Raw genomic sequence first — 20,739 nt, 5'->3', positions numbered from 1 at the left:
CTATTTCATTGCGTCACCAGGATTTGACGTCAGAAGTTCTAGACAGATGAGAGGTGAAAATTCAAATGTATGATTTTAGGTTGATAATTTGCGTGGTCGAAACAGACAAGAGTTAAAAAGCAAGGGCTAGAAGATTCGACAGGAGTAAGGCTATCCAATACAAATTACTCATTTGCTGGGTGATCTGCTCCGGAAATCGACGATGCCCAGCTGCGAATGGTTTGTTGTCTTTCTTCATCATCTAATATTGTGAGCGTCGAAATGTATTACATACGTACTTTGATTGATGTTACCAGCTGACGATCGAACGGCTCTGCTAGTCCATTCGTACTAATCATCAGGGGACGTAGGTCAGGGGGACAACTGGGTAGATGAAACGGCTGAAAAGGCTCCCCACTTGGGTTTGTCTTGAACAAGCTCTACTATTGACGACCAGTCCACTCCTTCACGTTTTCCAGTTCTTTCTCTGTCCGTCTCGGCGTCACAGGGCCGAACCACACTTGCTTGAACCGGTTGACTGTTGGGAGAAGGGGTCCCTGGTGTCCTACAAGGGTGGCGACCGTGGTCCGTAAAACGTCATCGGTTTTGCGCTCCTCATGCACTTATCTTTATTGTCTGCATTCTCCTTTCAAGCAGAGTCCACTTCTTACATTCGTACAGCAAGATGGGGAACTACTCGGGACTTTTAAAAAAAATTTTTTAAAGTCTGTACTTAATAAGAAACCCATACCTTCCTCCCTCCACTTACAGAAAAAAATCTGCTTCTTTCCCCTCCATTTATTGCTGAAATACTACCAACAAAATTTATAGTTGTTGCAAGAAACAAATAGAAAAATAAATAATATATTCATTGCAACACATCCAGTATTCATTCTAACAAACACTGTAATCGTTGCGGTTGACAATTTTGGTATTCATTGCAACAGAGAACCAGTACAAAAGGACAGGATTTGGCGTTTGACCTGGGCTAGCGATGTGGTTGATGGAGATTATCAAGCTGAGTGGACAGAAGTGGTCAGTCCTGACGCGCCAGCGCCGTGTGGACGTGATTGTGGGGCTGATACTGCACTGCCTGCTGATGGCGATGTACGTGCTGCTAGTCATCATCAAGCGAGTCGTGCTCGCCATCACCTTCTCCATCTACACCTGCGTGGTGCGCACCGCCACTCTCTTGGGTCTCATTCGACCTGTCCGCCTCGTCGGTGATGTGAGTCGTGCGTCACACGAGGGCTTTGCTTGCTCGTCGGTACAGGCGCGCAGTCTTGAATGCAGAAAAGCAAGTGCGCGCACACATACGCACAGAGATACACTAATAACCGGTCTTTTTTTTTTTTTTTTTTTAAAGGGAATTGCCTCCTTTTAATTGCTGTTATTGATGGTATGGTTTTACCGTTTTAATTTGCTTTAATTATTTGATCACCTGTTTCAACCTACAGAAAAATTCTGCTGTTTGTAGGGAAACTCAAAAATAGATTTATGTCCCGCTCCCTCTCTGTCTTTCTTTCGTCTTTCTCTCTCTCTCTCTCTCACACACACACTAAAACGTACAAGAGAGTGAAACTGGATGGAGCTAGCATCAATGAAAAAGACAACAGCTAAGAGACAGATCGAACGATTAGACACTTTAATGATGAGGTCTGAAAAGTGATTGACCAACAAAAACCAGACCCATTGTCTACATATGTTGTTTATATGCATGCTCGCGTGTGGTCATAAATATATGTGTGCGCGCCCTAGTGCAGATAAATGTGTAGGTCTCATAAGGTCATTCCTCGTGTGTCAGTTGTCTAACATTTTGTGATATGCTGTGAGTCTATTAAAATCGTTCGTTGAATATCTACTTACACTATCTCTTACTTGTCTACTCCTCTCAGAAGAGAAATGTCCGAGCACAGCTAGAGAGTGCGACGCTCATGCGTGGTGCAGGCTTCAACCTGGTCCTCTTCGAAGGTAGTGTGTGTGTGTGTGCGATCGCGCGAGCGTGCATGTGGATGCGTGCGTGCATTGTATGTGTGGATTCATGCGTCGTTTATATGTGGGAGAGGGTGTAATAATAAATGACAGAGAAAAAAAGTCACAAAGACAAAATTCACTTAACAATAATGTTTGAAATGTATGTGTGCTAGGATGTGTTAAACGTGTCGTCCACATATATTCACTCTTGCCTAAATATGCTGCAATACTTTTTCCTGTGAATATAAATTTTCATCAACATTTTTTTTTTTTCTTCCAGATCTCAGCCAGTGACTTCACGAACGCCAAAAAACAAAAATCAAACGTGAAGTCTGACTGGCACATTGGGAAAAAACGTTACTTCAGCCCCAAGCGTGATGCCGAATTGTAAATGGGCTTTACAAAACTCTTCCGAAACGATAACATCTTCACCTTTTTCGGAACAAATAGTATTTGTGTATTTTTTTTTAAAAAGAAAAAGACTATGAGTCCTTCCAAACGGCAGCATTGTATACAAGAATGAACTACTTCTACTTGATACAAGCAGTTGCGCCTGACTTATTCATCTGTCTAACGTTTCAAGGAATCCGGGGCAGTTTCCTCAGGCACTTGGTCTTGAATATCTAAATTCTTTCTTCTGTGCCGGCTAGCAGAGTCCACGTCTGGCATTCCAACAACATATGGAAACTTTGAGGGACCAGTCTGTGTTTGGTAGCAAACCTGATGGTGTTGCTGAGCTAAATCCTGCTTGGCCTGTCCACTGGTGCTAAACTCTTGATGCTAATTTCTTCCATGCAGCTGCCATCTATGATGTTCTCTTCTCCACTCTCGTATATCTTTGCTTTGCTGTCATCATTGCAATGTCGTCTTTTGTCATCTTGATGAAAAAAAGGCGACGCCGTTATTAAGATGTCAGAAGAAATGTGAAGAGTAAAGTGTTGTTTCAGCTGTGGATGGTGGTGGATACAAAATGAGACTGAAATTGCGGTTATGAAAAAGAGATGACCTAGGGTCATGCTGACATTCTCCTTCCTTCCCCCAACCTCCCTCCCAAAAAAATGTCTATCATTCATCAGTTTCTTCTCACCTTCCACACATTCTACCCGCTTCATCTTCAACTGCGTTGTGATTTCTGCCCGTCTGTCGTGTCATCTTTCCGACTCTATAATTAATGAAAGATAGTGAAGTGGTAAACTAGTCCTCTAGGATTTCGCCTTGTCAGCACATGATGCCTTCGTGCACCGAATGTAATAAGTATTTATCTCATTCATAACCCATCGCTGGCTGTCCCCAAATGAGTGGATGAGTAAATGTTTCGATGACCTTTGACTAGTCCATCTGTTGTATCCGTCAGTCTGTCTCACTACTTCTGAGACAGTTGCAAGGAATATTAAGAGAGTGTTGCTGAACAGTTTTTTTCCCTTCCTGAAAAAATTAATGTAAGCAAATTTTAACAATGATAAGCTTATGAAGCAATGCTTGCAAAAGATGTTAACAAGTCCTAAAATTAAAATAAGGAAAAGAAGGAAAACATTCCCAAATAAAATAAAAATTATTGACCCCTCCCCCAAACGCAACAACCAGAAACAGAACACACACACAAAGTGAGAGAGAGAGAGAGAGAAAGAATGAGAGAGAGGTAAGATTATGAGGATGCAGCTTAAGATCTTGAAAGGTTCACAGCGTTCACAGTACGCGTTTCATTGCATAAGACTAATACTTTTAATGATAAAGTGCCATGGCTAATTCTTGAGAATCACAAGAGTGGGCTCAGAATGCACGAATGGAAGAGTTGAACTGCTGCAATGGTCGCAGCAACAATAGTGGTGGTGATGGTAGTTGGAGACGATGGCAGAAAATTGCATCTTTATACATAGTAAGTCGTCACTCATCCATCGTATTTCATGGACATTAGCAATTTACCTAAAATTGGGTGGAGAACTAGTTATTTTCGTTAGTTTGACAGAAAAATGAATTCTCGACACATGAGCCATCGAGTAAGGAAAGTTTATCTAACTGACATTTCGCAAATTCCCCGAAAATAAAAGGTACCGTTGTACATGCATCAGCCATTCGCAGGATGAAGAAGGAAACTTGCGATTGAAACAAACAACGCGAAAAATTAAATTAATTAGCGGTCAAGAAGCTGCAAAAGAAGAAAGTTGAGTTTATTCATTCTGACTAAATGATATTCCTCGAGCAAGTATTATTTTGCACTCACAGAAGGTTAGACAAAAAAGATCTCCCCCAAAAATTAAATAATGCCTTCTGTCCTACGCAGCCATACACGGAGATATCCAATGTGGGACAATATTGTGGGTTGCTACAACAGAGTTTGGGAGATGGGAGGACAAATGTTTCTTGCTTTCTAAAATTAAAACAATATTAATGTCTGCAGTTTTATAAGAGTACAGAGCTGATCAAGTAAAAAAACCCAAAAAAACAACAACAACAAAAACAAACAAACAAACAAAAAACAAAACATAAAAAAAATCAAAACAAAAACAGAGTCATTCACTTGTGTTTTCACAAACAATGTAAAGGATTAAAAAATAAAAGTTTCTGGGTAACCGCTATCTCGGGTTGGGTAAGAGGCTGGGTAAGCGCGCTTCAGGATTGCAGGATGGCAGGAGAGCCGAGTCCTTTAACGCTTAACTCTTGCTCTCTTTTTTACATTATCAATGTCGACTTTAAGAAGAGTCAGCTGAGGGAACAGACTGACCCCATAGTGAAATGCTGACTAATTGTCCTAAATAAGAAATGCATCACGCAACAATCACAGCTCATCTTAATTACATCTTTCCTAATTACGACAATTAACTTGCGCTGACCTTCATTAACCCAGTGCAGATATCTTAATGGCTTATTAATATCTTGTAGCTTGGCATGCTGATAAATGCAATTTTTGCAACGCATTGCAATCGCTGAAATAAATATCCTTAGAAGAACTCATTATTCCAGCAGAGGGTCCAAAGACTTGGCAAAACCGCTGAGTCATAGAATAAAAGGATAAAAAGAAACTATAGTGAAAATAATAATTAAAGCTGCATTACAATTATAGTCAAAAGTTGAATATTTTGGAATATTCGGGGTTAAACCAATGCCTGATACAACACTTACTTGGGAGAGAAAATGGGGATGTGGAAGATGAAGAAAGAGGAAAAATGACAATGATGTAGTCACATAAGGACCCTGCCCTTCCTCCATGCGAAATAGACTGTTCTGACTCCGCGGGGTCAGTGGTGTCGCGTGTCATCGTCCAGTCAGTATAAATGTCGGTCCACGTCTCTGGGAGCCTCACGATCTTCCAGTGACAGAAGATTGTCCGCACTGCACCTCGTTGCAGTTGCACCTCTTGCGACCATGACATCTCTCTGGGCATCAGTGCTGCTAGCACTCCTTGTGCAGGTAGGTACTTGACTTTTTTTTTTTTTTTTTGAGGAATGTCGATGACTAGGGCGAATCAATTCGTCGTACATAAATGTTGTTTAATAATAAATATCAACAATATTTTAATATGGAAAAATTGATGGCAAACTGGTTAAGAAGCAGGATTTATACTTGTCTCCTTAGTACAGAAATAAGACAGTTAATCCCGACTCTGACTTTCATTAAAGATGTGATTTCAACAACAAAAAATCAGCACAATGAAGAGAGAAAATCATGGATTCTCCGACAGATATAACTAAATCGTTGTTGTTGTTGTTGTTTTTTTTAATTAAACTTTGCTGTACAATGTGAAAACAGCTTTAGAAGATAGCATAGGATTGTTGCTGTTCATATGCTCGAAAAAGATTTGCTTATTTGTTTGGTTTAAGTTTCATTCAAAGAAGAAGTTCAGATGTAGCCAAAAGTAAAGAAACAATTTTATCAAAAACTTTAAAGCACTCAGAATGTTGAATAGGAATATGAGACTTGAAGAGAGGAAAGTTTGATTACTGTTAGCATTCAAAAGGATTATTAGCGGGTATTGTAGAAGCCCACACCATCCGCTGGTCGTGCAAAAACTCTCTGTTCATATGTACGTATAGCTGACCGCGTGTATACAGGTGCTATTGTTGATTAGTATGTTTATGTCTGTGGGTTTGCCAGTTTTGGTGTATATTTGTGTGTTTGTACACGTGTGTGTGTGAGTGAGTGAGAGAGAGAGAGTGAGAGAGAGAGAGGGAGCTAGCAGAATCACACTTACAGGCTGCCAACATTAATTTACCTACCAATTTTGTTTTTGTCCACAGACTTCAGTGGTGTCAGGTATGTTCGTTTCTGATTCTGGTCTCGATCATTCACTTCATTGTCATCGGTTTCATTGCTTCTACCTTCGCCGCCGCCCCCCTTTGGGTCGTGTCAGCATGTAGTTAGCAAAACCATCGTATGGGGGGCGACAGATGTATCAGTAGTGTTGGAATTTGACTCTTCTCCCCAATTCCATTTTTTTTCTTTTTTTGGTTTTTATTTTTCTTATACAGAACGTCTTTAAGAGAAAACTCTACTATTATCGTAATACTTTTCTCGATAATACATGATTTCGACAACCTATATTTAGAACAAGATAACAGATAATTAAATTGTTTTTAATTGTCTCAAACTATATGGTATAATATTTTTTTAGATTATCTTCCTTACACGTACTCGCAGATATTGTATAGACACTTCTATTTTTAACAATAGCAATGTTTACAAGTGTATAGTTGACGAACTTGACATTTATAAAAATGAGTATTTTAATGTATTAGTTTTTATTTTAAATCAAGAATAACAAAGATAGTAACTAAGGAATTTACCGCTACAGCGAAAATAATAGTCACAGAATGTATCTTTTATAATATCTAGCTTTAATCATTTAAATATTTACTGGTCGTTGGAAAATGAATTTAATGGCCAGAGGGAATATCTAGGAGCTACAGTAGTCAATTTGGAGGTCATTGAAAATATGATAGTCAACTGGTTTACTGACCATAACAACGAAGGCAGTGAACATATTACGTTTGATAATATCAATCGACCATAGACCAGTCGAAAGATTACTTGTCCACATGAACTATCGTAGTACAAGGATTTGCTTGTCGTAGAAACTATTGTAGTCAATGGATTTAAGGGCTATAACAGCAGCTGCGGTACAATAGAACAGTTCAGGTCTCCATGGTAACTTCACTTTCCCTTTGAACTGTCCATCCAGCATCTCTGACCAGAAAGAATGTGAAAGATCTGACGCCTCAGGAAGTCCTGAGCCTCCAGAACTATCTGCTAGAGCTCGAAAAGGACAGCTCGGACAGTGGCTTCGCGGCGCTAGCCGGTTACCATGGAAAGCCGTCCAGATGTGTAGTTAACGATAAAAACGTAGCGTGCTGCGTACACGGCATGGCCACCTTCCCTCAGTGGCACCGCCTGTACGTCGTGCAGCTGGAGCAGCTGCTGGTGAAAAAAGGATTGACCAACATTGGCATCCCTTACTGGGACTGGACAAAACCACTGAAAGAATTGCCGACCCTTGTGCAGGTAACGTGACTCTTTGTTGTACAGATAATGTGTGTTATACATGTAACGTGTGTTCTACATCTTTACGATAAGTAGCAGAATAAAACTGCGGTAAAAAAAAACTCCTTATTTAGAAGGAAAACTGCTGCGAATGTTGTTGTTTTTTCTATGTTACCGATCTTAGCCCTCTGATGGGCAGTTTGTTCACGTAACTTGTCGTCTAATGATTGATTTTGGAAGGCGTGTGCTAACGTTTACTGTTGTAGTATATGGCTTGCAAAAAAAAAAAACAGTGATTATAACCAGAAGTCTCACGTGTAAAACACTATATAATGATAATTTAAATCCCTAATAGTGTTCGTGCATGTTTATGCACAAGCGCGTGTCTCAAGAGGACAGAAATCGTTTTTTTTCCCCTTATTTCTATTAGTTTTCCCACTTCCCAAACACACATACGCCGTTGCCGGGATGTCATTTTCCATTTTTATTCCAAATATCAAGGATCCCATCTTCAGAGATCCTGCAGGTGGCCTTGGAAAACGAAATGCCTGGTTCTCCGGCGAGATCAACGTGGACACCACAAAAGTGCGCACCGCCCGTGCTGTGGACGAGCGCCTGTTCGAGTCTGTGGCCCCTGGACAGAACACCCGCCTCCTGAACCTGATACTGGACGCCCTGGAACAGGACGATTATTGTCAGTTTGAGGTACAGTTCGAGGTGGCGCACAACAACATCCACTACCTGGTGGGTGGTCGCCACGAGTACTCCATGTCAACGCTGGAGTGGACCTCCTATGACCCCATCTTCTTCCTTCACCATTCCAACGTCGACCGTATCTGGGCCATCTGGCAGGCGCTGCAGAAGAAGCGTAACAAAGCCTACAACCATGCCGACTGCAGCGTGGAGCTCTTCCGCCAGAAACTCCAGCCTTTCGATGATGACACGAACCCCGTCGCTCTGACTAGGACCTATAGTACGGCCAATCAACTCTTCAGGTATGTCAAAAGTCAATTTGTTTGGTTCATGTTTTTTATGGCAATAAGGTAGAAAAATGCTTCTGACTGCAGCTGTACAGACTATATCAACTCCGCAGGTGCTTAAGAAAGATGAAACGCTTAGTAATTCGTGCATCTTTCGTGCAGCTACGCGCAGCTGGGCTACACCTATGATGAACTGAAACTGAACGGCTGGACCATCGATGAGCTGTATACTCTGCTGGAGCAACGGAGCGGGCGCGAACGTGCATTCGCGACCTTTTCCCTCCACGGCCTCGGCTTCTCCGCCAACGTCCGCGTGAAGGTAACGTGCTACCATATCACTGTGACGTCACTGTAGTCTTCAGGGTCTTCAGGCTAAAGTGCAAGTGAATGCACCCCAACACTTCTAACAGCGAAGCACCTCCGAAGCTACTAGACATTGTATCCATTTCTCACCGTCAGAAGATGTAATTAAATGGCGCTGTGATAGAAGACAGGTTAAAGTAAAAAAAAATTTTTTTTTGACTTCATCACTATACTCCTTATTAGATGTTCGAATCATTGGCCTGCCTCTCTCTTTGCCTTGCACAGGTATGCGAGCACCTGGAGGAAGATTATGCGCACGAAGAAACAAGTCATTGCGAGTTTGCAGGCGACATCTTCATCTTGGGTGGTGCCAACGAAATGAAGTGGGAGTTTACGCTCCCCTACTACTTCGACATCAGCGACGCGGTGCTGCGCCTCGGCCAGCCGTTGGACGGCAACTACATCATCCAGACCGAGGTCTTTAGCGTCAACGGCACGGAGCTGGAAGCACATGTCCTGCCCGATCCTGTTGGTGCCCACCGGCCAGTCCGCGGCTGGACTGATCGTAAGCTTTTTTTTTCTTTTCTTCTCCCATTCTCTGTCGTCGGGGAAATGTTCTCGTTCTCAGTTCCTATCCTGTGGGTGGTAACTCACAAAAGAAAGTTCTCAGAGCATATCCTAAGGAGGCCCGATGACTGGAGGGGTGGGGATATCAGGGAGTGCTGGTGTTTTAAAGAAATTTTCCCCTACATTTTTCTTGAATTAAGGAAAAAAAAATTAGACCTTACTCATGCACTATCACCAGGCTTGAGCTCAAAAGCAGAAACGAAAGAAGACTTCAAAGGATGCTGCAAAGTGTAGGCTCTATCACTACTAGAGTGAATGCTGCCTACAATAGTTGTAGTCAAATCTGTGACGACTGTGAATAGGGTGAAGGATGTAAACCTTGTATTGCCTTTGATATTCATTTCTTTAATAATCTCTCGTGTTTTTGACATCATTTGGTGAAATTTCAGGCCTTATTCCCCTCTGGGAATTCTTCTTATAGAAGGGGTGCAACGAGTTTGATTCTTTTACTGATCATGTGCACACAGCTCTAAAATGCTCATGTCATGCTCATATTTAGTTATGCTCATATTTAGTTATTCAAACTCCGTGTTTGTGATCAGATTCGACTGTCGAATGTCTTTCAAGGGAACAGTTTTTAAAAATTGTTATTAAACCTCGTTACACTGTCAAAACGTTTTACTGTGAAACCGTTTATCTTGTAATGATGTAAAATTGTCAAATCATTTAACTATGATGGCATTACACTGCTTAACTCGTTTCCGTGATAATGTTACATTGTCAAACCTTGTTACTGAGACAACAGTACACTATCAAACATTATTGATAACTGTAATAACGTCCCACGCAGCCAAACCCGCCGGGTTGGAGGCACGAACAGCCAAAACCGTCATCCGCAAAGACGTCGATGTTCTGACGGACGAGGAAATCTACGCCCTGCGACAGGCGCTGTCCCGCTTCCAGAATGACAGTTCTGTGGACGGGTACCAGGCCGTGGCCGAGTTCCACGGGTTACCTGCCCGTTGCCCTTACCCCGACGCCAGGAACCGATACGCGTGCTGCATCCACGGCATGGCCACCTTCCCGCACTGGCACAGACTCTTCGTCGTACAGGTGAGTCCCACTATTGAGGTCTCCATCGGGAACTTGATGTGAACCCTAACCCTGGCGTTTTTGACGACAACAACAGAAACAATAGCAACAACTACTACTGATAACAAGTAGCAACAAAACCCACTGTTATTTGTCTTCTTTTTGCATCAAAACTGTTTGAAGGCAAGTATTTCGAGAGACGTCTCTTAGTTCATGTAGTATCTTTATCATGTAGTAGATTAAAGCTCTTTTTCCAAGATTACGCCAGGCTGACACTCCAAACATAATGCAGCTGATTTGCTTTTACTGATAGGTGGAGGACGCCCTTGAGAGGAGGGGACTAGAAATTGGCATTCCATATTGGGATTGGACAAAGCCAGGAAGCCGGATACCAGCGTTTGTGAAAGAAGAAACCTATGAAGACCCCGTCAGTAAAAATATGGTGCACAATCCCTTCTTTAACGCACCTGTGGCATTCCGGAAAGAAACCACTCAGAGAGAGGTAAGAGACTAACTCGAAGTTGTCTGCTTAGATCAAACATTTGGCAGGAGATAGGTGCAGCAAATACGAGTTGTGCTTTGAGGATAAACGATGTACAGGTGCTTAAGAATGTAATCTCTGTCAAATCAGTTCTTCTGATCGGTTCTTATTCTAACAATTAATCTTTAGAAGAACATGACCGAGACAGTGTCAGCAGGTATAGGGATGTCGGCGGAGGAGTGGGTGGGAGGAGTGATGGCCGAGGAAAGCCAGGTGTGTCATGAAAGGTGGAAATATGTTTAATGTTGCTAAGGGGTTTGTGAGCAGTATGGCTACAAAAGCGACTAAGGTGTTGATTGCAAGGTTAAACGTTCTTAGCTTAACGGTTTACTGAAGGCCATCTTGAGTTAAGACAAACACCACACCAACGGGCTCTACATTGAACCTTGAAAACGAGACTCTCATCAACATCAGTCTGATATAATACAACCCCTCCTCTTTTCTAGATACAAGATGACCTCTTTAAGAACCCTAAGTTCGGCGACCACACCGATCTCTTCGATGGAATGCTGCTGGCCTTCGAGCAAACTGACTTCTGCGACTTTGAGGTGCAGTTCGAGGTCATCCACAACCTTCCGCACTTTATGGTGGGAGGCTTCGCGCAATTCTCTCTGTCCACTCTCCACTACAGCGCCTTCGACCCTATCTTCATCCTACACCACTCCAATGTGGACCGGCTGTGGGCCATATGGCAGGCACTGCAGATCAAGCGAGGGCTGCCATACAAGGCCCACTGCGCCAACACCCTCACCCACGAGTCCCTCAAGCCCTTCGGCTTCCCCCCGCCGCTCAACAACAACGAGAAGACCTTTGCCCACGCCACGCCCCTTAACATCTATGACTACGAGAAAGAGCTGGGTTACGGTTACGACACCCTGCAGTTTGGGGGCATGACCGTCGACCAGCTGAAGACCTATATCGACAACCGCCGCACTGAGGACCGCACCTTCGTTGGTATCCTCCTTCACAGCATTGGGGTGTCTGCCAAAGTCGAAGTGGAAATTAAAAAATCTGGAGGTTAGTAACCGCACAATGTAAATGTTACAGTTGACATCACAAGCCCTTTGTAAGGTGTGAAAAATACAGAGTGTATGGTTGGTGGTCGCGAGAAGCAGGGACCATAACAGTAGAAGGTTCTATTGCTCCATGCGTTCACCTGTTGTGACAGCTGGAAATGATACGAATGTTGCTTTGTTATTACGTTAAGAGATGAAATCCTATTTGCATGTCAGATTGACAGAACTCTAGTTTAAAACAGAGCAATAAATAATGCTTGTAAGGGTCTGTAGTGAGTCGTGGTAGGTCGTGTATTGTTTCGTGTATGAATGGTGTCTTGTGTCTGACGTCTTGCGTGCGTCATTTGTTTCACGTCACCTGAAGCAGAAAAAGACGTCATACACAAGAGAAAAGCATTTGCTCTAAAAATGGTCAAGTGTGCGGAAAAAACAACGATCTTCCTCCGCCATCTTTATAACTCTCTCAGTGACTGAATTTGTGCCTCTTTGATTCGATTCACTTACAAATCTCTGCATCCTCATCGTCATCTGCGGGGGTTCGCGAGCGTTGTGTGTGTGTAAGTGTAATGCGCCGTGCGTATGCAAGGTAAGTTCCTCTTATTACAGGCTCCAAGTAGAAATGTTTCAGCATCTGTAAAGCTACACTACACACACACACACCTTTTTTTCAGTTGCCCCTTACAAGGTGGGCGTTCTTGCCGTGCTCGGAGGTGAGGCGGAAATGCCTTGGAACTTCGACCGTGTAGTGAAAGTGGAGATAACTAAAGCACTCACAGATCTTGGCCTCAGCTATGATGATAACTTCGATGTCATCTTGAGCATAACAGATGTGAATGGCATCCCTTTGCCAGAAGACACTTTCTCCCATCACACCATAATCCATGATGATGGAGATGGTAAGTATTTGTTTTGGGAGAAAACTATTTGCTGCTTGTCTTTTGCACACGACTAAACGTTGTGCGTGTGTGTGTGCGCGCGCGTGTGAGTGCGCGCATCTACACAAGTTTGTCTGGTATCTTAATCAATAAATGAATAAAAAAATAGGTTAAGGACTTATTGAATAATTATATTTATATCCGCATGTCTTACTTATGTTCCTACAAGTGATCGAACCGACTACGAAAGCGGTTGAGAAATACGTACGCAGCGACCTGGACAGCCTGTCTAGAGAGCAAATCCAGAATCTGCGTGAGGCTCTCCAAGCGCTGAAGGATGACTCATCCGTACGCGGTTACGCACAGATCGCTGGTTTCCACGGTCAGCCCAACTGGTGCCCGTCCCCGGATGTGGAGAAGAAGGTCGCCTGCTGCCCACATGGTATGGCCATCTTTCCCCACTGGCACCGCCTGATCACTGTACAGGCCGAGAACGCCCTCAGGGACAGAGGCTTCAAGGTAAGAACAGTTTGTACGCCCTTTTGCCTTTTTGGAGCGATTTGCTCTAATCACTAAATTATCCACTTTCATTTAGATAACTAATGGTTATGTCTTTTGTTTGAATGAATATTAAAGGGATACTCAAGGCTTGTGATAAGGCTGTGGCGACGGTCAAACGTTTCAAAAATATATTTAGTTACAATTACAGAGCACGAGAGCAACACAGGAGAAATAAAGGATTCGTTTCTCACTTAATTACCACTTATTAGCACTATTTCGGTTGCCTATGTTTATAAAAATTGAAAAAATCCAGTGAAATCGACCCTTATGTCCTTCCGCCGAGTAACCACGATAGCTTCCAGAGATGGTCAAGCAGAGGAGTCTTCTTGTGACATCAGTCTCCTTATGACGTCAGTCTCCTTGTGAAGTCACACGCACAGTATGTGTCTGTGGTCATTGCGAAGATTTGACGTCGTCTGTTTACTCGTATGACGCACTCTGTTGTAAGGCTTGTAAGGCTCTGTCTGTCGGAAACTGATGAAAAGAAAATTTTGAATCTTTTCCCATCTTTTCGTGGCAGTCGGGTGCAGCACATTCTCGAGGCATGGTTCTCACTATGGAAACCACACGTCATAGGGTCACGTGACAGAACGAGACTTCGTGGAAGGAAAAAAAAAGAGTTCCGTGTAATTTCTCTTATTCAACACAACATTCTACTAAAAACCTTCAACGTTTTCCACATAAACACACATATAAATAGACGAGATTAAAATTTATCCTGCTCTTTACGCGATTTTAAGCAGTTTTATTTTGCCTTTAGAATCCCTTTAAGCTCTCTGTTTCTGTACAAACAAAAAAAAAAACCAAAACAAACCCCCCCCCCAAAAAAAACAACAACAACAACAAACACGTCCTCTTCTTTTATTTTAAATTTTATTAAACCATGTTTTGTCATTGGAAGAGTAAATACTGATTTCTTAGTCACAGAATAGCATGGTGCATCCCTGTGTTTAAACTGAACTTGTCACAGGATGGCTTACCCTACTGGGACTGGACTCTACCCATGAAAAAGCTGCCTGACCTGGTGGAGTCGGATACGTACCTAAACCATAAGAAAAATGAGACAGTTCCCAACCCTTTCCACCACGGCGAGATTGGCAATGAGAAGACGACACGCAGTGTGCGGGATGAGCTATTCGAGCAGCCCGAGTTCGGCAAGCTAACCAAGATCGCAGAGATGGTGCTGCTGGCCTACGAACAGACGGACTTCTGTGACTTTGAGGTGCAGTTCGAGATCGCGCACAACTACATCCACGCGCTGGTGGGTGGCAAAGAGCTCTTGTCCATGGCTTCCCTCCGTTACACTGCCTTCGACCCCTTGTTCTTCCTACACCACTCCAACACCGACCGCATTTGGGCAACATGGCAAGCTCTGCAGCGCTATCGGGGGCTGCCATATAACTCCGCCAACTGCGCCATCGCCTCCATGCGCACACCGCTGCAACCCTTCGCCCAGAGCAGCGTTATCAATCCTGACCCCGTCACGCGCGACCACTCCGTGCCCTTCGACACTTTTGATTATCAGCGCAGCTTTCACTACTCGTACGACAACTTCCAATTCAACGGTTTGTCACTGCCACAAATCCAGCGCGAGATCGTGCGGAGACAGACTGACGACCGTATCTTCGTTGGCTTCATGCTTCGCGGCATCAAAAAATCAGCCCTAGTGTCCTTCCGGATCATCGATAGCAAAAACGAGTCCCACAAGGGTGGCGAGTTCTACATATTGGGTGACGAGAACGAGATCCCCTGGCAGTACGACCGCCTCTTCAAGTTCGAGATCACACGAGAGCTGGCCACAAACAACATCGATCAGCGAGATCCCTTCAGAATCGAGTACGATGTCTACAACCTGGCAGGCGAGAAAATCTCCAACTCGACCTACGGCCAGGTCACCATCATCAACGAACCAGGAGCAGGTGAGATGACGCCACGGGCATCAGAATCACGTGACCAAACCTCTTGGTTGTGTGAAATCTACCCCGTCCATCACCCCAATTCCTTTCAATATGACTTAAAGCTTGAGCACAAACTGAGATGACAAAAGAAGCATGTAACTGTGACGGAATGCCATCAATTAGTTAACAAGTATATTTTTTGATAGATTCAACTTTAGTATCGCATTTCTTTACATTTATTCCCGGTTATAAAATTCTTTCCGGAGATAAGCCTTGAAACAAGTGCCTTTCAATGACGATGTTATATCAGAAAGATTGTCAGCATCTCACAAACTTTTGTCGAATTTTCTTTTTCGTTTTAAAAGAAACACTGTTCATTTGGATCATTGGTATTATATGACATTCTGTTTGCTTATGTTAGCCGTCAGACACATGAGTGTTTCTCAGATAAACCACAAAGGGAGACAAACACGAAAAGCATGAGAAGCTGTGAACATCACATGATTGCATTTTGCCTTCTGCAGGATCTCGACAGGAAGAGATTTACAAACGAGAGGTTCAAGCCGCGTCCCACGTGCGTCGCAACATCGAAAGCTTGAGCAAGGGCGAGATCGAGAGCCTGCGAAATGCCCTCTCCAAGATCGAGAAAGATGGAACGTTCGAGAACATCGCCAAGTTTCACGGCTACCCAGGACTGTGTGAGCACGAGGGCCGTAATGTGTCATGCTGCGATCACGGCTCTGCCACCTTTCCGCACTGGCACCGACTCTACGTCGAGCAGGTGGAGAACGCGCTGCTGGCCCAGGGTTCAGCCGTTGCCGTGCCATACTGGGATTGGACACAGCCCATCCGAAGCCTGCCGGATCTGATTAACGAGGCCCACTTCTTCAACTCTAGGACTCAGAAAGAGGAGCCTAACCCGTTCTTTCAGGGCAAGATCAGCGACGTTGACGAGGTGACTACCCGAGACCCTAAACCCGAGCTCTTCAACAGCGACTACCTGCTGAACAACGTCCTGTTAGCCTTAGAAAAGACCAGCTTCTGCGACTTCGAGATCCAGTTCGAGATCGTCCACAATAGCATTCACTCCTGGGTTGGGGGTCGAGGCCAGTACTCCCTGAGCTCTCTGGACTTTGCGGCCTTTGACCCAGTCTTCTTCCTGCACCACTCAAACGTGGACCGCATCTGGGCCATCTGGCAGGAGCTACAGCGCTACCGCGGCCTTCCATACGATAGAGCCGATTGCGCCATCAACGCCATGCAGACGCCGCTGCGTCCGTTCGGCGACAAAGGTAAGAACCTGTTTGACGTCACGCACCGTTACAGCCGTCCTGCTGACGTCTTCGACTACAGCCACCATCTCGACTACACTTACGACGACCTCAGCTTAAACTCCTGGACCATCCCGCAGCTGGAGGAAGTACTGAAGAAGCAGCGGTCACGTGACAGGCTATTTGCTGGTTTCCTCCTGCACAACATAGGCACCTCGGCCGACGTCCACATAAGGTTGTGTGTTGCTACTGGCAACGGGGAACACAACTGCAACCACGATGCTGGAGAATTCTCGATCCTTGGCGGAGAGACTGAGATGCCGTTCATCTTTGACCGTCTCTACAAGTAAGTTTTTGCTGCTAACTACTCATAAATTATGTTTATTTTGATGTCTACTTTAAAATTTGTATGTAACAGTTTTTGATTTCAAAAAGTATTTTTTTAAATTACCATTTACATTTTAATTTGTATTTTCTTTGATATTTCCCATACTAAGCAATAACCTTGATCATTCATAACATCAGCGGCACCAAAGTGAAAATACTATGTTGGAGTAATGCGTTGCATTACTTTCAAAGAGCTATATTAAAGATATGTAAAGCAGGACGTATAGTTTATTCCTTACCTCATAAGCTTGCGTGCATCGTTCGTTTTTCCTTCCTAAGCCCACTACACACATATAAAAATACTAAATAAAAATAAGTACTAGATTTGTAATTTTCATGATAAAAAAATTAATAAAAGTAATTAATAAAAAGGAACAAAACTGAAACAATAAATACGCACTAAACTAAAATATCACAGATTTTTTTTCATTGGTGAGAATGAATTACGTACATAGCGTTGTCCACAGAGTAGATGTCACTGCTGTGTGTAAAGGTCTGATATTACTTTCTGACTTTCACGTCGACAGCTTTTACATCACATTGTGAATGTTGCTTCCACAGGTTTGACATCAGTGAACCAGTGCGTAAGCTTGGCTTCAGACTCGACAATCCCGGTAATCTTGACCTCGACATCAAGATTCAAGCTTTCAACGGTTCTTACCTCGATCCCAGCATTCTCAGGCGACCTTCTCTTATCTTCGTACCTGGTACAGGTAAGTGGCAGACTCCTTACATCTCTCTCACACACACACATCGAGAAAGGTAAACGTGCGTTGCTGTGCACACACCTGCAACCTTATCAAGTAACTTATATTCCTGTACGTGAAACGCATCTTCTTCCCGTCATCACCCAACCCACATCCTCCCACTCCCCCCACACACATATCTTGCGAACGTTCACATGCTGGGACCCGCATTTGTTCAGATCGCAAACAGAACGCTGTTGGAAAATCGGAGAAGCGGTTGGTCCGCAAGAGTGTGACGTCACTAAGCCAGTCTGAGCGGCGGTCACTGGTGCTTGCCATGCAGAGCCTGCAGGCTGACAACTCCGCCAGCGGTTTCCAGGCGCTGGCGTCGTTCCATGCGTTACCTCCCCTGTGCCCGTACCCCGAGGCCAACAAGCGCTTCGCCTGCTGTGTGCACGGCATGGCCACCTTCCCGCAGTGGCACCGACTCTACACCGTGCAGTTTGAAGACGAGCTCCGACGACGCGGGGCCATTGTGGGCATTCCCTACTGGGACACCATCGGTCCTCAAAAGTGCGTGCTGCTTGTTGCAACTACTATCTTATTTCTTTCTTCCTTCCTTTCAGACCTAGATCATTTGGCAACGATGGTGTCACTCTTGAAGTGCATCTGCTGCACACCTCGATAAAGATCTTTTCAAAAAATGAAGTTAGACCCATACATAGTGACCATGAAAGACACAAAGAGAAGGAAACTTTTGACAGACGGAAGGCATTTACGCGGAGTCTAAATTTTAATAAATGACTAAAATACAGACAGACATGTAATGCAGACAGAGAGAAACAAACAGGAAGAGAGTAACTTCCTCGAGAACGAATCCAACATGTCATTTATAGAGAGACGTGATTTGTCAATGTTATCATTCTGTTGTACTGTCTGCATTCTCTTTATGTCGTAGCTAATTAATAATAATAGTAATCACCATCATAACGTCGTCGTCATCGTCATCGTCATCATCATCAAAGCTCGGCTTTTACTCTAGAAACGAGCTTCATAGGGATTTTCAAAACTCTAGTCTTGCTGTTCTCTCCCTTGAAGGAGCCTCCCGGACTTCTTCAATGATGCAGAGTACTATGACCCAGTCCTGAACACTACCATCCCTAATCCTTGGGCCGGCGCCGCGATCAAGTTTAAGAACACTAATGTGGACCGCGAATTCAACATGGAACGCTTGCAGCAAGAGGGCGAGCATGGCTTCGACACCTGGCTGTGGAAGCAGTACCTCTTCGCCCTCGAACAGGAGAACTACTGCGACTTCGAGGTGCAGTTTGAGATTGCCCACAACGCCATCCATGCCTGGACGGGCGGGTCAAAGGAGCACAGTATGGCCCACCTGCACTTTGCTTCCTACGACCCCATCTTCTTGTTGCATCACTCCAGCACTGACCGCATCTACGCCGTCTGGCAGGAGCTGCAGCGCCTGCGGGGTCATGATCCAAACGAGGCCAACTGCGCCCTAGAGCTCATGCGTGAGCCACTCAAACCTTTCAGTTTTGGCCCTCCGTACAACTTGGACCCCGTCACCAAAGAGTTTTCCAAGCCCGAGGACGTCTTTAACTATAAAGACCACTTTCTCTACACGTACGACATTCTAGACGTGCAGGGAGTCAGCGTGGACCTATTGCAGAACTACATTAACAGACAGAAGGTCAGTACTGCGTTTTGTCTTCTTCCGCCAGCTTATCTGCTTTTAAGATTCATATGCGACTACCGAAGAAAACCGCATTTGAATGTTTGGTTTGACGACAAAGAATTCAAACGTAATATTACTTTTGAGAGATAAAAATTGTGCTATTAAACATAGTTCTTCGAGGAAGCAGACTGTTATCACAGTGGATGAAGCTGATAGAGCCAGTTGATATTGAGTTGTACAGTGTCTGTGGCAGCAATAGTAATTTCCTTTAACGATGTAGGTACTTTGGTCTTCATATTAATTATGAATCTTTACTCTATATTTCACTTAATTGCTCACATGTAAGTCCGTCTCACAGTTGCATAGATTTTGATTTACATGTCAACAAATTCTCGGCGTCTAACCTCCTTTCCAAGGAATGCTGCCCTGTCTTATCCGCTTTCTCACGCGTTTGATTTTGGTTCAGGAAAAGGGAAGAGTATTCGTTGGCTTACTTCTGGGCGGCATCAGAACTTCCGCCCACGTGGAAATCATCGTGACCGCTCCTGGTGGCAAAGATACGCCGGCTGGTGACTTCAATATCCTTGGCGGGTCCGCCGAGATGCCCTGGTCCTTTGATCGTCTTTACCGCTATGAGATAACCGATGTGAGCAGACATCATACTGACTACGCAAAGCGAGAAATATGTCCTGTAGGGACAACGCTCCTTGAAGACCAATTCTGAACTGAACAAATATGAATGAACGTTTACTCCAAGTTAGGCAAAGTTTTTACATGACGATTATATAATAGCTTCGTCAAAAATTGGTCAAAGTTTTTTTTGTTTTTTTTGTTTTTTTTTTTGTCGGGTTAAGAAAGGCCTCAAAGGTTATCGAATACTTAACTGTTTGGCTGTTGTATATAAAAAAAAATTACATGGTAATATATTCGAGATAGCGTGAACGCACTCTCTTCTGTCTGATACACACAGAAAAATCCCACAAAAGGCTATTTCCAATAATGTCATTGTGGTACGTCTTCTGCAGGTTCTTAAGAAGGAAGGTCTGAAGAAGACTGACAGCTTTAATGTAAGCGTCACCATCACTGCCATGAACGGTACAACTCTCGACTCTAGCCTCATCCCCACGCCCTCCGTCATCTACAAGCCAGCCAAGCGTAAGTACACACTTTCATTTTACACCGGTTTACACACCACGCTCCGCTCTAGCTACTCACCCACACATTCGGTCCTTCCTCCTCTGACCTCATGTGGAATCTGATTATTATGACACGAAAGATAATGCCTAGCATGACTACGAGACTGCCAGGTATATGAGACGCTTGAGGACTTCTTGCTGACTACCATCCGCGTTTCTTGCAGGCAAGAGCAGCATCAGCCAGCTGCCTGCCAACCGCATCCGTCGCGACCTCTCGACATTTGACGTCCGTGACAAGATGACCC

The 20,739-nt window shown here is 44.0% G+C and overlaps 2 protein-coding genes across 4 annotated transcripts in view; both read left to right on the top strand.

Moving 5' to 3' along the window:
- The first annotated feature begins 12 nt into the window (after positions 1–12).
- On the top strand, positions 13–2,416 carry LOC112561848. Of its 3 annotated transcripts, none has more exons than XM_025234638.1 (4): positions 13–219; positions 927–1,276; positions 1,875–1,950; positions 2,234–2,416. In XM_025234638.1, exons 2-4 carry the CDS (start codon positions 974–976, stop codon positions 2,245–2,247), a joined length of 393 nt encoding a protein of 130 aa, XP_025090423.1. In that variant the 5' UTR covers positions 13–219; positions 927–973; the 3' UTR covers positions 2,248–2,416. The 3 variants fall into 3 exon arrangements, with proteins under 3 accessions (XP_025090423.1, XP_025090422.1, XP_025090424.1); XM_025234637.1 differs by having other exon boundaries at positions 927–1,280; XM_025234639.1 differs by having other exon boundaries at positions 17–219; positions 927–1,207.
- A 2,817-nt stretch (positions 2,417–5,233) lies between these two features.
- The window catches only part of LOC112561485 (hemocyanin G-type, units Oda to Odg-like), a 24,860-nt gene continuing 9,354 nt past the window's right edge, over positions 5,234–20,739 (top strand). The window contains exons 1-19 of the mRNA XM_025234011.1: positions 5,234–5,361; positions 6,189–6,204; positions 7,130–7,449; positions 7,930–8,423; positions 8,571–8,727; positions 8,997–9,276; positions 10,129–10,391; positions 10,684–10,872; positions 11,358–11,928; positions 12,599–12,823; positions 13,032–13,321; positions 14,334–15,282; positions 15,786–16,878; positions 17,481–17,632; positions 17,845–18,178; positions 18,704–19,313; positions 19,765–19,944; positions 20,324–20,453; positions 20,659–20,739. The exon at positions 20,659–20,739 is cut by the window's right edge and continues 47 nt beyond it. Coding sequence (XP_025089796.1) covers positions 5,317–5,361; positions 6,189–6,204; positions 7,130–7,449; positions 7,930–8,423; positions 8,571–8,727; positions 8,997–9,276; positions 10,129–10,391; positions 10,684–10,872; positions 11,358–11,928; positions 12,599–12,823; positions 13,032–13,321; positions 14,334–15,282; positions 15,786–16,878; positions 17,481–17,632; positions 17,845–18,178; positions 18,704–19,313; positions 19,765–19,944; positions 20,324–20,453; positions 20,659–20,739 — 6,379 coding nt within the window. The 5' untranslated portion in view covers positions 5,234–5,316. The remainder of the gene's footprint in view (positions 5,362–6,188; positions 6,205–7,129; positions 7,450–7,929; positions 8,424–8,570; positions 8,728–8,996; positions 9,277–10,128; positions 10,392–10,683; positions 10,873–11,357; positions 11,929–12,598; positions 12,824–13,031; positions 13,322–14,333; positions 15,283–15,785; positions 16,879–17,480; positions 17,633–17,844; positions 18,179–18,703; positions 19,314–19,764; positions 19,945–20,323; positions 20,454–20,658) is intronic.

This window comes from Pomacea canaliculata, linkage group LG4 (genome assembly GCF_003073045.1).
Source record: "Pomacea canaliculata isolate SZHN2017 linkage group LG4, ASM307304v1, whole genome shotgun sequence".
NCBI classification, from domain to species: Eukaryota; Metazoa; Mollusca; class Gastropoda; order Architaenioglossa; family Ampullariidae; genus Pomacea; species Pomacea canaliculata.
Note: the sequence above shows the minus strand (reverse complement) of the source record. Positions and strands in the feature narration are given on the sequence as shown.

Excerpts from the sequence above, each read along its gene's own strand:
- LOC112561848 (XM_025234637.1), top strand. The coding sequence starts at position 974 with ATGTGGTTGATGGAGATTATCAAGCTGAGTGGACAGAAGTGGTCAGTC. Across the intron at positions 1,281-1,874 it reads TCTTGAATGCAGAAAAGCAA|AAGAGAAATGTCCGAGCACA; the intron begins GTGCGCGCACAC and ends TACTCCTCTCAG. Across the intron at positions 1,951-2,233 it reads CAACCTGGTCCTCTTCGAAG|ATCTCAGCCAGTGACTTCAC; the intron begins GTAGTGTGTGTG and ends TTTTTCTTCCAG.